The sequence below is a fragment of the Vanellus vanellus genome (genome assembly GCF_965231255.1).
Source record: "Vanellus vanellus genome assembly, chromosome: 6".
In the NCBI taxonomy this organism is placed as follows: Eukaryota; Metazoa; Chordata; class Aves; order Charadriiformes; family Charadriidae; genus Vanellus; species Vanellus vanellus.
The window spans coordinates 18242561-18257683 of NC_138911.1; the positions used below are offsets into that span (position 1 = coordinate 18242561).

General features: G+C 54.6%; 1 protein-coding gene and 1 long non-coding RNA gene across 2 annotated transcripts; both read right to left on the reverse strand.

The window, feature by feature from the left end:
• Window positions 1-2300: 2300 nt before the first annotated feature.
• LOC309673454 lies at window positions 2301-4476 on the reverse strand. The gene is made up of 3 exons (XR_014269317.1): window positions 4336-4476; window positions 3332-3421; window positions 2301-2319 (listed from the first exon to the last, which is right to left on the reverse strand). It is a non-coding gene; the product is annotated as an uncharacterized lncRNA (long non-coding RNA).
• Window positions 4477-8800: 4324 nt separating this feature from the next.
• On the reverse strand, window positions 8801-13885 carry SYT8 (synaptotagmin 8). Its single transcript, XM_082485289.1, has 9 exons — window positions 13737-13885; window positions 11940-12074; window positions 11410-11567; window positions 11168-11263; window positions 10739-10906; window positions 10355-10522; window positions 10042-10159; window positions 9482-9615; window positions 8801-9390 (listed from the first exon to the last, which is right to left on the reverse strand). Exons 2-9 carry the CDS (start codon window positions 12055-12057, stop codon window positions 9157-9159), a joined length of 1194 nt encoding a protein of 397 aa, XP_082341415.1. The 5' UTR covers window positions 12058-12074; window positions 13737-13885; the 3' UTR covers window positions 8801-9156.
• Window positions 13886-15123: the final 1238 nt, after the last annotated feature.

Here is a 15123-nt window from a genome sequence, read left to right on the forward strand (position 1 = left end):
TTCCATGGAGCTGCCTTGCACAGAGGTTAAGCTGTAGGGCAGCTCTCCTCAAAAAAGAAAGAGGTTCCAGACCTAGAATGTCATGAGGAAGAAACCCAGTGAGGACCAGGAAGAAGAGAAAAACAAAAACATCCCAAGTAGGAGCTATGGTTACCACTAAGAAAGACAGAGGTTTCTAAAGGAAGTAGTGTGTTTGAGTGATGAATGAACAAGTTCCTTGCAAAAAAACTGAAGGAAGACATAAGGAAGCTCCAGGCAAGGCCTTCAGAGAGGTGCTCAGCTCTGTGAATATGAAGTATGAGCAAGGGTATTGCACAGAGGCTGTGATTGGACACACCCTTCACAGGTACCTTTCCTGTGGAGCAGATGACCTTGTTCCCTTCCCTCGTTCCCCTCCACTCGTGCTAGAGGAATGTGCTATAAGTATGGCCCACCATTCCCAGAGCACTTTCACCATCCTGTGAGGCTAGATGGAGGGAAGACCTGGCATGTACAGGACGTTCTGCCCTCTGCTTTAGAGAGCCTCAGGTGTTGCAAGGACTAGGCTGGTGGATCCATGCAAGGTCTCCCTCATGGCCATCTCCTACACCCTTACACCTTGCCTCCTCTTCAACATCCTACAAGCATCAAGTGGACAAGCACTACGGAGTAACATGACACCAGATGACATTATGTCTTATTTCCAAGGATGACATTGTTAGCAAAAGAAAACAAGCCTTCTACTCAGCAGCAGTTGAGCTCATCGTAAAAGCTGAGGCAGGACCGCTGAGCAAACCAGTGTCTGAATTCCCTCTGCTTTCCCAAAATCACATCAGACCAAAGCAAAGCACATGCCTCCCATCCTGCCCAGAACGCTCCCTCTCCCTCCAGTGTATCCTTAAAAGAGCTCCCCGCTCCCTACTTCTGCCAGCACCAGACTCTACGAACTGCTACCAGGGAAGGCCACTGCCTTTGCATCTTGTGCCAGTGCTGTCCTACATACCCCACAGCTACAGTCACCTCATTCGCCCATGAAATGGGGTTAAGGCTTTTGGATTTTCCTCTTCAGGGCCGCTTCCAAATAACACAGCCACCCTGTCCATTTAGCTCCATGCCATCTTTCTTGAAAGGGAGTGCTTCAGGCACATGATGTTGATGCCCCCAGGCTGCAGGGACATCTCCAAACCCACCAGCAGGTCCTGATGACACTCCTGGATGTTCAGTGGGTATCGTGCCCTCACGAACTCATAGGCTGCCAGCAGCCTCATGCTGTGCTTGACCATGAGGTACTGAATGACACAAGTAGGACCTAGAGAGTAACCATCCCTGCAGTGGACGAGGACACGCTTCCCTTTCTCCAGCGAGGCTTCAATGCACTCATTGATATCCCGGAAGCAGGGTTGCCCCTTCTTGTGATGATCCCCATGGAGCGGAGCCTGGATGTCAACCTTGAGGCGTGACCAGCTGTGCCTGAACCCTCCCCGTCGGCACGTGCAGGGGATGACACTCAGGCTGCAGTCCCTGGGCAGGCTGCTCATGTCGACGATGCTGTCAATGCTGTTGGTGCACAGCACCCGCCCACTGTAGGCAGCGTTGAGGTTCCCCAGGTAGATGCCATCAGTTATCCGAGCGATGATGGGTCCTGTGAAGGGGAAACATGCAGGCTCTCCTGGTTTTGGACAGGTGGGCTCCTCAGGATGTGGGTTCTTCTTCCAGCTCCCCCTGAGGGATTTCTTGGAGCTGGCATGTAGCAGAGGGCTAGAATCAGGCTTGGAGCCCCACGACGGTGGCGAGAAGAAGGAGAAGCAGCTGGAGAGCTTGGCCTTGGAAGGGGAGTCTGCTGGACAAGGCAGGGGTGGAGCAGGGGTGGGACAGGATCTGAGGGCACAAGAATGGGATGCCTGTGCCACAGACCCCATGCTGTGGGCTGCCCCTCCACTCTCAGCTTCTTCCATCTGCAAAAATAAAGGACTGGTGAAACCGCAGAAACTCGGCTCTCCAGCTGCATGAGCAAGGAGGCACGAGCTGGCAGCTGGCTTTGCCCACGGCAGCACTTGGAGACACCAAAGGTTCCAAAGACCTTGCATATCACCAGCCCAAAAACCCAGCCATCCTGTTCCCCTGGGACAGGCACAAACATGCCGTAAAGGCTCACCTGGACCTGCAGACTGCTCTGCCAGTCCTGGGGTGCCAACTTGCTGGAGCGGTGGTCCTCTCCTGCTGATGGCAGTAAGCAGACTGACCGGTGTGTTCTGCCAGGCTGCACGGCTACGGACACCACATCCCCACCCTTCTCTTCATGTGCTTCACTTTTACTCATCGCCAAGTTTGGACAAGAGCCTGTAGGAACAGAACAACTCCATATGGACACACAAAAGTACTTACACGCAGGTGCTTTTGATATGAACACTGGCCTTGAAGAGAAACAAGGCATTTTAATGATCCCTTCCACTCCAGAGAGACACTCTTCAGTGTGGGCTGCTGGAGGGGTTTGCAACTCATTGCAAGCTGGAGCCAGGAGGAAGGATGGCATTCCAAACTGAAAACACGAAGAAGTGAAGAGCAGCTGCAGGGACAGGGCAATTAACAGAAAACGCCTCTGGATGAAGCTTCAGTCTCCAGCGACAGAGAGGCTGTGTTAGCCAGGGTCAGGATCGCTCTGCTCCCAGCCCAGCCCCAGGCACAGATCTCACTCCTCATGGGAGCTTTTCCCACTTCCACCCTGGACACTTGGACCAGAAGGTGCCTCAGACCCTGCCACAGACCAGCCCTTTCTCCACGGCCCCAGGCTGAGTTGGCAGGCCCTCTGGGAAGCCAACAGCCAACACCTCTGTCCAATGGTGGTCCGTGCCCAGGCCTCCAGCAGCTGAGGTGATCCCTCCACCACTCCCTCCAAGCCTGCCCCTGGATAGTATTACCACAGTGACCTGACACCTGATCACAATCCTCCGTGTGTCTGCACGTCCTCAAACCCTGCTAAAGACCACAACATGACCCAGAACGTGTCTGGAGAACGGGCTGAGACCTCTGTGTGCTCAAATGAGGATGGCTGCAACATGTCTTCACTCTCAAAAGGTCTTTCAGGCTCTGTGCCAAAACGTAGCAGCAGCGAGAACACTGTGTTATTAATAAAGTGGCCATAGAGGTCAAAAAAATAAAGAGCAATAAAGCACAAAGCTCTTCTCTCCCCAAGGTCACCGACTGCCCTACAAACCAGTGGCCACGTAGGGAATGATTCTCCAGGAATTATCAATTTCAAGCTCACTGGCTTTTTCTAAGTGCTGTGTGACCACAGACATCACATTTTATAAAAAATCTGGGAGCTGTGAAGACCCTCAGCAGCCTCACCTACCTGCACAACACTGAGAGAGAGCCATGGGAGAAGACAGCTGCAAAGCGATGGGCCTCTGGAAGGTCTTCTGGAGGTGCTTCGCAATTAGTCCTGGGAAGGGAGAGGATGAGCTCAGACTAGGAGAAGGCCAAGACAGGAAAACTCAACACCCAACCCCATCAAGCATCTTTCAATACCAACCCCCATGCTGCTTACTCAGCGTGTATCTGAGACAAGAGTTTTCCCCTATGGAGCCAGACTTGGGTTTAGCACATACCCAAAAGTCAGGGTTAGTGTGGGATGAGTGCAACCAAAGCAAAGAGACCTTCAGAAGATTTTGTTTCTGGCCTTTGCAGATGTGAACATGGCCTTTGTCACATCCAGAGTAAAGCTCCCCACCAGCTTTTTATAACACCAAGTGTTTTAACTGGGCTATCTTAAGTGACACCCTTCATGCCAAAATTCAGGCTCCTATGTCAAAACTGCTCTGACTTTTATGTAAGTTAAGAGGAAAATGCTCTCCATCCAGGGCAAACCCAGATACTGACTGGCCAGAAGTCTCCACCTGAGCCAGCCACCTCCTTCACAGGCAATGAGGAGAACTGGCTCTTCCAAGGGTGCAATTCTTCTCATCCTAAACGAACGATGAATGATTCACTATTCAAATTGCTCATTTCCCACAGAAGGCCTGTTGCCCCCAGATAAGTGGCTCAGACAGGGACATCTGCAATGTCCATGTCTATGAGCAGGGTGATAAAACACTTGTTTGCAAAACTACCATCTTCCCAGACACTGCTCACAGGACCTAAAATAAGATAAGGGTTGGGGTGTTTGCAGGTCAAGATCTCGTTTCAGCTCTGTTGAACTCCCATTCCTATCTGACTTCGTGCTCATTTCTGCTCGTACTGAACTGCACTCAGTGCCCGCAGAGGTTTCATCACCTTTGTGTGAAGATAGCAAGGCTGGTTGAGAAACCCCCGTCTTGTTGACTCGCAAGAAGTCATCACAGACAGGCATGCACTCACCCGTAATGCCCATCTTCTTTGGGGGGCATCTTTTGTCCGGCAGCGTGACAGCACTGAAATCCTTCTGCTGCTTCTCCCCTGGCTGCATCCTGCCGAAAGCTGAAGTATGGAGAAATGGGAAGTTTGACTTTTTTAGGTCTGTCCACAAAGTTCAAATGGAAGGAGCCATCAGGGAGCATCTCCGCACACCCGTTATCAGTCCTGTTCCTCAGACGGGACTGTTTGGGGCAGGAGGCGGCTACCCCATGAGAGAAACCCTCCTCCCTTCCCGTCCACAGCAGTGAAAGGTGCATCGGGATGTAAAGTGGTCCTAAGAAACACCTCTGTGTCACCAGACTGATCCAGAAGCAAAACAAGCCCAGTCTGGGGCAAGAACAGTCCCAGATGCAAGAGCCCCAGCAGCAGTTGGGGCAGGGGCAAAGGAGCAGAGAAGAGAGGGAGGGGCAGGGGAAAGGAGGCAGGAAAGGGGGGGGGGGGGGGGAGGGTCGGAAAAGGGGGATAGGGAAAGAAGTAGGAAGTAGGGATAAGGAAAGGGATAGGGGCAGAGCTCCTTGCCTGTCCCTGAGAAACTGAAAGTCACATCCACAGCGGACTCGGCCAGGGCAGAGGAGGAAGCAATCACCCCGAAAGGCCGAAGCGGCGCACCATCCCGCAGCCCCCCCCTCCCGCTCCCCTCTCTCCCCCCTTCCCCCGCTCCGCTCCCAGCTTCAGCACAAAGCCCCCCCCCCCCCCCCCCCCTTTCCCTTCCCCTCCCCCAGAGACCCCAGATCCCACGCACGACCTCTTCCCTCCACCCCTTTCCTACCGGCCGCCCGACGTGGTGGGGGGGAGAGGGGAGGGGAGGCTCTGCCAGCACCCCTTCCCACTCCCAGCACCCCTTCCCAGCACCCCCTTTTTTCCCACCGGAGTTTCCCAGAGGCCACTCGGCCGACCGCAGCCGTCCCTCCCACCCCGCATCGCGCAGGACCCTTCAGCAAAGTTTCCCGCCCCCCACCCCGCTGCGGTGCTTTACCGTAGGCATCCACAAAGGATAAAAATGGGGTTAAAAAAAAAAAAAAAAAAAAAAAAAAAAAAAAAAGGAAAAGCTGCAAACCTGCAGGAGACCCTGCAAATGCAGGAGCCGAGGCTTTTTTTTTTTTTTTTAAAAAAAAAAAAAAAAGAAAAGAAACCGTTGCACGGCAAAGTACAGGTTTGCCCATAAAACTGTGAGGCATTAATGATGCGAGTTAGTGAATATTTATAAAACGGGTATGCTTGCTCCGTGTGAGAAAAGCTTAGATACTCTCCAGTTTTCAAAAACTGTGAGACTGGCCAAAAAATCTGCGTCTGGAGGACAGCCAGCACATACCCAGGCTGAACGATGACAGCCCATAATCATTTTTATCTCACGGCAGATGACTGGCAACAAGCACATATAAGGCTCAGCCTTCTCCTGGTGTGGTTCTCCTGTTTGATTTCCTGAAGTGTGGGAACAAATGTCATAAAAATCACTGAATGAGGGAATAGCTCACTTTGGGAGGGACTTCCAGAAGTGAGAAGCCTTGGATCTGGATGTAAATAATTGAGATTATAAATCTTAATAGCAAACAACTTGATTTTCAGTCCTTCTTGCCTCCTTTAACACACTTCTGCCTGGCCCAAGCCCTGCTTTTTGCCTTACCACCATCCTGCAAAGCTGCTAATTAGATGCAGAGGGACTGTCCCTTGCATGAAGCAGAGGAACAAACTCCCCACCCGCCACCCAGACACCTCGCAGCGTGCAGACTGGCTTTCGATACCTGCTTTTGGCCCCCTTAACCCGCCAGCAAAAAACCCTTTGCCCCTGTGGTGCAAGATCAGGCTGGCTCCTGCCTCCTGGAAAAAGCTGCATGAACACCTCCAACATCACCACCCGGGTACCAACTGGCATTGTGGCAATGGGAACAGGCTTGCACCAGAGCATCACAGCTTTCTCTCTCTCTCGCACACGTGCTCCATCTCCAGAAGAAGGGATCTTGGCTGGTGAGGCTCTACTGGGGCCACAGACCAGATGACACAGAGACCCAGCTTGGAGCACGTACCTGCCCTGCCCTCTAGATGCAGACAGAGGAATCCAGCACAGACACATGCTGAGAAGGAGTTGGTGTCCCTCTCCTTTAACTTTTCTTCTTACATCGTCCACCAGGGAATCTGCCTGCTCCAAGCCCTCCAAGTACACAAGGAGCATCAATTGGGCAGGAGATGCTCAGACATCTGGCGTTGGCAGATGGGGGACAACTGGCCTTGACAAGGCCAAGGTTAAAAGGAGATGCTTGCACAGGGGATGAGGCCATCCTCTTTCCCAGGAACAGGATCCCTAGAGGGCTGCGTTCAATGGAATATGGAATGGGTGGAATAAGCCATGAAACGAAGCTCAACTCCACCAGCCCTGCTTCAAACAGCTGCCAGCAGATACAAAAAGGATCCTGCCAGAGGAGGAGAGCACTCAAAGCCTTGTTGCAGGAACACAAGGCAGATTGAGAAGGAAAAGCAATGATGGAGGAAGAAAGCAGCCTTGGTAGTGCATTAAAAACTGGAGCTGGGTGGAGATCATCCCCACCCGCTCACCTCTCCCACTTGAGCAAACAAGGCAGGTTGCTGAGTTTCAAAGCACCAAGGATCAGCCCAGGCTGCCTGCAGCTGCCCCAGCTGGGTGATTGCTCCCAAGGTCCCAGGCTTCCCCCTAAAATGTGCCATGGACTTCCCTCACCGGCTCTGCTTACCTGGGACTGCGCCGCAGATTTGGGCTCTGAGCGAGGCCAATGCTGGAGAGAGGAGCGGTGGGCACCAGTATTGGGGGTAACCTTTCTCAAGGCAGGGATGTCCCTGCACTTTCTTCACCTGTGTCTATTTTGGGACTAATATGCATGTGCTTTTATACCCAGCGCCATAAATTGTGCAGTGAACCTCAAGGCCACGACTTCAAACAAAGGGGCTGGAAAAAGCGTGTGCACACATGTGCATGCGCACACACACAAGAAAGACCTGTTCTCAGCACCTCCAAAACCCTTCTGGGTCCTGCGTGGCCCTAAATCACCACACAGTATAACCAAAAAACAACCTGGCGATGGATCTGGGACCCCAAACCCAACTCAGAGATGTTCCCTTCTGCACAGCCCATTCCAATCTGATTTAAGGCTGACTGAAGGTTGAGGCTGTAAAATATGCCTTTGCAAGTCTTTCTCAGGTGACTTATTTCCTCCTCCATCTCATTAGTGGCTGCCAGCAGATGCTGTTTCCCCAGCAGAAGCCACACTCCACTTATTCCAGCCATCTCAAAACCACCCTGCCATTTCTTCCCTCCTCCCGGCCACGGCGAAGCCTGGAGAATATTTATCAAGAAGCAGACGCAGCAGCTTTTTATAGTTAAGCTCAGGTCATTAATCTCTATCGAGAGCTTTCATAACCTTCCTCAGCTTCACCGTGTTTGTTTAACTCTCGGATGGTCGCTCCATGGAGCTCTGGGTAATTGCAGATTAACTGCTTTTCAATATTAATGGCTCTTCATTCATGCACCAGGCTCTGTCTCCTCCAGAGCCCGGGCAATAGCTATTTAATAATATACTTTCCTTTTCTCTTATGGGCCGAAATACACTGACATCTTCTGTGTGCTATGGCTGCTTTGTAGCAGAAGTACTTCAGAGCAAGGGTGATGCCCTCCTCCAGCAGTGAGCTTTCTCCTGCAGATGGCTCAGAAGAACTGATCCCAGGCCATTCCAAACTGCAGTGTATTCAAGGATGGACAGGGACAGTGGTACCTCTCTGATGTCCTCATCCTTCTAGAAGGGATCTTTACTTATGTAGCCCCCACCCAAGGCCCCACGAAGCAGGGCAGGGCAGGACATGTGGCCGCAAAAACCTCCCAGATTACATGAAACCTGCCCAGAAGTGATGTGAGGGCTGCAACCCAGCCTTCATCAGGGTAGTGTGATCTGATCATGGCACAAAAGTGAGAGCCTCAGCCCCTCCACCCCAGCAGCTCCTCCAGGTGCCGGGGGTGCAAATCTTGCTGCGCCGGCACAGTAGAACCACACGGTATGGATGGAGGCAACACTGTGCTGCCTCATCTGCGTCGTCTGTGGGGATGGTAACTGGTGAGTCCCATACTCTGAGTCACATCTTGGGGTGCACAAGTCAGCACGGGCTGGGAACGGGCTCAGAGTGAAGCCGTGTGGACAACCAGTGGGTGATTTTGCTGTCTCATTTAGCCTGTAGCCAGGAGACAGAGCATGCTTATTGCAGAGGCACTAAAGAACTAGTCTTGTGTCTCCCACACCTTCCTCACCAGCCTGTCCTCTTTCTCTCCCCTCGAGCCTCTTAGGTTGCTTCAAGATCTTGGTCTTGTTTAAAACCCTTCCCAGCTCTCATAAAGCCTTCCCAAGAACTCACATCTTGCCGAGTTATTCGCAACCAAAGAAACGGCCCACCCCAGGCTGCCCGCACATTAGCCTTCTGCTTTAAAAATATCAATGGACTCAGTGTTTTTGCATGAGCTTGAAGCTCTGTGTATTTGTCTCCCCGGCCCGTGAGTGGTTGGGATGAGCCAGCTCTCCTGTGCCCACGCCGTCCCCTCTAGCATCCACATCCAGCCTTGCCCTGGGGTCCTGAGCTGCTCTGCTCCAGGCACTACACAGGGCATGAGCTGCACCAGCAGCCAGATCATCTCTTGGCCAAAAAGAGTCCCCAGTCCCCTCTTTGCTGGCATTGATCTGGGACCAACACGTCTAGATGCTGGTGAGCAGAGGCCCCTCACCCCTCCGCAAGCCCTCTGTCCTGCCCCCCAGGTGGACGAGGAGAACCCCACTATCTGGGGGGCAGGGGCAGCTTGAGGTGGGACTTCAGCCCCAGGGCTTTGTCAACCACATCTGGGGGCTGCAGGCTGTGCCACTGGGCAAGGGGCCGGCGTGGGTTGGAGAGCATGTCGGACCAGTGCCGCAGCTGGTTGCCTGTGGCCCGGCAGCCCAGGAAGAGTTTGCCGATGGGCTCGTTCTTGGTCACTTTGTCGTGATCCCAGACAGAGATGACCACGTCCACATTCTGGAGGGGGACACACAAGAAAGATGGTCAATGGGAGGGCGCTCGCCACAGCAGGGACCCGCTCAGCCCTGGGCACTGCAGGGAAACCCACCTGGATCTGACTGAATGGCACCTCAAAAACAAACACCTCGTTGAAGTAAGGGCTTAAGGTGTTTTTCTTCACACTTGTCTTCTTCTTCTTCCATTTCTTCCTGTTCAGGATGAGATGCACCTTGACAAAAGGATCTGAGGAGAGAGAGGACATGGCTGGCACAAGTGACAATTTTTGACTGATGAGCTCAGCTACAAAACAGCTTCCCTGGGCCATTCCCAAGCAGAGCGTGGTATACCACTTGTCACTCCTTGTGGTGAGCATCCACCCCTCTTCCCCTTGCCAGCCACCCCAGACCTCACCTCCCCTTGCTTCCTCCTGCCACAAGTCCTCCATACCATCCAGCCATGACATCTCCTCATGGGAGATATCTCCAGCTCTGCCCAAAGCTGGAGTATCTGTGCTAGGGAAGACTGGGAACTGGCCAAGGGCTGGGTATGGTGGTGGCAGCAGGAAGCAGGTCTTGACACCAAGAGCTTTCAAGGCTTTACAGCTCTTGGTGCCATCATTAAGACCTGGGCAGGAGCAGAGAGATCTGAGCGTGAGCAGCCCTTGCTGACCTGAGAGCCCATGGGAGTCCATCCGCTTCAGCTTCTTGGCTTCCAGGATGAGCACCGTCAGCTTGCCAGTGCTGGGGACATAGCGTAGTGAGAAGCAGATCTCACCCAGTTGCTCCTCCTGATGGAGAGATGCCAGAAATGAGCACGGGGCAGAGGAGCTGGGTCACCTGGGACTGGAGCACCAGCCTGGGCCCAGGTTTCCTGGGTCTCCCCCACCCTCATGCTTGCCCTTTCGAGCCTGCTTCTTGCGGTGGTGGCAAGTGAAGCAACAGCACATCCCTCCCAGCAGAGTTTCCCGCCCACCAGGACCAACCTCCACTTTACTGGCCACCGCCAGGTCGCTCCACTGCTCGATAACATGCTGCAGGTTGACGCTGGCCAGGGGCAGCCTGATCTCACCAATGATGTCATGCTTGGCAAAGCGGTTGAAGTCATAGATCTGCATCACCAGTGTGGATTCAGGGACCTCTGCCTGGGGTACCTGCAGGAGAGGACCCGAAAGCCTGCACTCACTCCTCAGTTGCAGCCCTGCCCCACAGGACAGGGCAGTGGATACAATACCAGGTCTTTCTCTGACACTTCTCCATCCCGGTTGCAAAGGCATCTCACAGCCTGGAGAGTTTTTTTTTCCAGGGAGCAGTGCCCATGCAACTCTCTTGATGGGACAAAAAAAACATCATCAGCTATAGTTTCCTACCAGGAAAGTGAAGCTCTCATTGAAGATGGGGTTCAGGGTTTTGCGGTAAACCTTGGTCTCATACTTCTTCTTCATATCAGACGTTAGGTAGACGATCACATATGGATCAGATGTGCCTCTGCTGTCCATTGCCTTCAGCTCAGCTGCCTGCTTCACGCCAACTTTCAGCTTAAAAGGAGTGATGCCCAAGGTCACCAGGTGGAGGAGGATGGGGCCAGATGACCAGGGGCTTAGTGGGAAGCAAGCAACTGAAGCAGGGAGGATGCCTCCACACAACGTGTGTGTAAGAGCTGGCAGGCTGCAGGCAGGGGGAGAAGTGCAAGAGGTCCACCATACCACCAGGTATGGTCCACCTCAGTGGGCAGCAAAGAGGGACCACGCAAGAGAAAAACCTTTTCCCTGCTGTGCCACGGCCGCAAGCATCCCCACCTCCTGCGCACGGAAGTTGTACTCCAGGGAGTACTGCAGCTTTCCTCGCCCGGTCTGCTCCACGCCCTGCTCCAGGTCCTCCATCTCAGGCTGGACCTGCAGCAGAGAGCAGCTCTACACTCAGGATGTGCTCAGCCACATCCCTGGCCATGCCGTGCTCCCACCACCCCTGGGACCGGGCAGCACGGCAGCAAACTTCTCAGGGAGGAGGGAGGTGGGGGAGAGCTGAAAGCGGGACGCACAAGGCTGGCCGTGGTGGAGCTGCTGACAGCGTGCAAGCTGATTCTCTCCTTCTTCTTGGGCTTCTTCTTGCAACAGCAGCACCTGACAATGCAGATGAGGAAGAGGAGGAGGAGAACGGCCGCTGCCACAGCTACAGCGATGAGCGCCCATTTGGGTACTGGTGCAAGGTTCAGGGAATGAAGATGGACAAAAGAGTTAAAACCAAGCAAGAACATAGAGAGTGCTTTTAAACCCCTTCCTGGTGCTTCAGCATTAAGGAGTTGTACTTTCAAAATTGCCCCTATAATCCTGAACAGGCCCCATGCAGGGAGGCTGCAGCTCGAGAGCATTCCCCAAGTGGGTACCAAGGATGTCCTGTGCTCCAGGAGTGGCACGGTACCCCTCTGCACCATTCCCACCCCGATGGACCCCGCTGGAAAAGGGGATTCAGAGGGAGGGAGAAGTGGATACACAGCCTTAGAGTCCAGGACATCCGCCCCACCCCGGATAATGCTGCCTGAGAGAGCAGGGCCAGCGCTGCTGTACTCACATGGGATCCGACTAAGCCAGCCGCCCAGGAAGCCCGGCTGAGCCGTGGTGGCAATGGCCACGGGGCTGCTGGCGAGCGGGGAGGCCATCGTCGTGCCTCTTCTGGCTGCCACCGCCATGACTAAGCTGGGGTGACCTGGGGACGCAAGCAAAATTAACAGGGTGGGGATTTCCTGTCCAGTAGCGCGTGTGCAGCCGGTGGCCCAGGGCTCTAATGAGAGCAAACACAATTAAAACATAGAGCCCAGCATAAGCATTTAGGGCTTGGCCACTTTGGCAATGAAGTGTGAAACGGCGCAGGAGGGAGCCACGGGCAAGGAGGGCTCTGCGCCAGCCTGCCCCTCGCCTACAGCCTTCTCCTTTATATCCTTGCAAGCCTGCCTTTGGAAAGGGGAGGGAGAAGGGGGATGGATTAGAGAGTTTTCCTTTGGTTTTGAGGAGAGGAATCACCTGGCTGTAGGGGAAAAATACCCAAGAGCTGTTTTGTGCTGTCTCCTTGCCGGCCAGGCAGCATGAGCTGAAGGGTTTGCTCAGCCCCCAGACAAACCCCACCATTAGCTAACACCTTTTTTCAGCTATTTTCCCCTCCTCCTCGCAGGGGTGAGGAGTGGGAGGGTTCAGTCCTGGGCTTGCAGCGGGGCTGTGGTGCCTGCGTTGCAGGTGGCAATGGTGCCACCAGGCTGGGAAACTTTTCTTAAGTCCAACCCGACCCGTACACATGGCAACACTGACGCAGCTTAAGGGAAGGCTTCAAATTTAAAACAGAATGTTTTTTCACTACTGCTGTCCCCATAGCAAGGCTCTTATTCTAGCATGAACGCTTCCTTGTAGCCAAAACTTCCTCCTTGCCTCCTTTCGGGCCAGAAGCGGCAGCGGGAGAGATGTGCCAGGAGCCGGGGCTGCGCCGTGAGTGGGTCTGCAGCCACCAGGTGCTGGTGGCACCCAGCCCCATTGCCGCGACCGAGGCTGGCAGGTATGTGCCCGTTTGCCTTGGCAGCCCCAGCCGCCTGCCTCGCGTCCGAGCAGGTCCCACTGCTCAGCACTGCCTCGCTCTGCCTGTGCTCTGCCCACTTTCTGCCCACCCCACGGGGCCACGGCTCCTTGCACGGGGATCCCCCTGGGGAGAAACCACCTCTGCGCTTCCCTTCCCTGAGCTTGCGGACCCAGCAAGAGCCTTTAATTTTTCCAACAGTGGGCTTTGCCACGTGCGGGCATAGGGCTGGAAGGACGTGGGGATTGCTGTCATCCCTGCGGCATCATCACTGGAGCAATGAGGTGCAAGTTAAGTGACTTGCCCAGGGCCACCTGGGACATCTGTGCCGTTGGACACCCGAGCTCCGCTTGCAGCCTCACCGCCAGCAGCTTTAATGATCGGTTTCTCCCATTCCCACTTGCGGAAATCCGTGGCCGGTGACATGCCTGTGATATTTAGGAGGCACTGGGCTGTGGCTGCAGGCTGCGGTGGTGGGCGGACACAACAGCGTGGGCAAGCAGGCACCCACCCAGCACAGAACTAGGTGTCTCACCACTTTCCCCCTGCCAGATCCCCATGGGCTGTGTCACATTAGTCTGTCACTGGCCCTGGTTTAAAAAACAAGCTCATCCCAGCCCTGCGGGGTGACCTGAGCTGCTGTTTTGGGGATGACAGGGACAGCCCTGCTGCGGTGTGGGAGAGGCAGCGCGGTCCTGGTGGGTTCTGCAGGGAGCATCGAGCAATCCTGCTCCTGGAAAAGGGGCTGGGGGAGCCCTGCTGCTCACTCCCACCCTGTGCTGACCAGACTCCCGAAACCAGACTTACCGATGCGTCTCCTTCCCAGCCTTAGTCTCCCTTCCCCGCTGCGTGAGCTCCGGGCCCAGGGGCTGCGCGTGGCAGGGGCATGCTGCGGGGTGAGACGGGACCCCACCGGGTGCAGAGCCGAGGGTGCAGCAGGGATGGTGGCTGCACAGCACGGCTGAAACAGGAAAGTCTGCTTTGCCAGCCCAGGAACCAGGCGGCCCCAGCAGCTCCGTCAGCCCCACCTCGCCGCTGACCCAAGCGGTGCTCACGCAGGCGAAAAGCCAGCGGGGAACTCCCTGCTGGATCAGGAAGCAAAACCTTCCCTCCCACCCGCGAGAAGCTGGCGGGCATCGCTGCCCAGCTCTGTGCCCTGGCAAATTCTCTTCTTCAAGTTACCCCTGCAATGATGCTCAGCTGGACCATGCGGCTGCAGGCATCTAGAGCAAGAAGACAGACGCTTGCGAGGGGAGAGGTGCAAGGCTGCATCCATCCCTGGGGAGCTCCGCGCTTGGGGAGCCCAGCTCGTTGGCCCACAGAGGTACGTGGTGGTTTAATGCACCATGTGAGGGCTTTGGAAATGCATGCGGCAGTGGGGATGAACAGAGATGCTCCACTCCAGCATGGCAGGGAGTATGGACGGGGTGAGGGGATACTACTTGGGAGCAGCATCAGGCACATGGCCAGGAGAGATGTCACCATCATCCCTGTCACATTAAGTTTATGCTTGCACACTTTTTCCCTTGCTGCCAATTCAGCAAAGTCAGCCCAAAACCTGCCTTGTCACTGCACAAATTTGGGGCGGTGCTGGAAGCGGGGAGCAATATCACCGGTGCACGATGGCTGACATGGACATGGCGGGGAGAGGCCCCGGAAACCAGACACGTCCCAGCTCTGCCTGGCCACCCTGGCTCACCAGTCCTGCCAGATTTTCACATGGCCACCGAGATGTTGCCACACGAGGCACCTGGCCACGGGACAGATGCCTGGGCTGCCTCTCAGCCACCTAAAACCTGGCCCCGCTCACAAGTGCACTTCTGCTGCTCAGAGAAGCATCATCTCCATGAGCAGGAGATGCTGTGGGAATGATGCTACAGCAAACCTCTGGGGGGGGAAACATAGATGCCAAAAAACTTTTTTGCTCTAAACTAGCAGTCCCGGAGGAAGCACGGGACAAATGCATAAGGGCGACAGGGGGAAAAGGGAACGTGACCAATAAAATCAGTCAGGGAAAGGGGGTTTGCACATGCATGCTAAAAGCTGAGCATATCAGTAGCCTTTTCAACAGGCTGTTTGCTAGAGATGAAGTGTCTCGGTGAAGCCAAGGTGCGCAGGACCCCCGTTGCAGCCTGCACTTTGGGAGATTTGGTGATGCTGGTGATAACCTGGTGCCATACAGGGGGACAGCTTC

What these genes read in the sequence shown, in the direction of transcription:
- SYT8 (XM_082485289.1), bottom strand. Translation starts at nt 12,057, where the DNA reads ATGGCGGTGGCAGCCAGAAGAGGCACGACGATGGCCTCCCCGCTCGCC. An exon ending in CGGTGGCCAGTAAAGTGGAG is followed by an intron (nt 10,160 to 10,354) that starts GTTGGTCCTGGT and finishes TCTCTCCATCAG; the next exon opens with GAGGAGCAACTGGGTGAGAT. An exon ending in GGACTCCCATGGGCTCTCAG is followed by an intron (nt 9,616 to 10,041) that starts GTCAGCAAGGGC and finishes CTCTCTCCTCAG; the next exon opens with ATCCTTTTGTCAAGGTGCAT.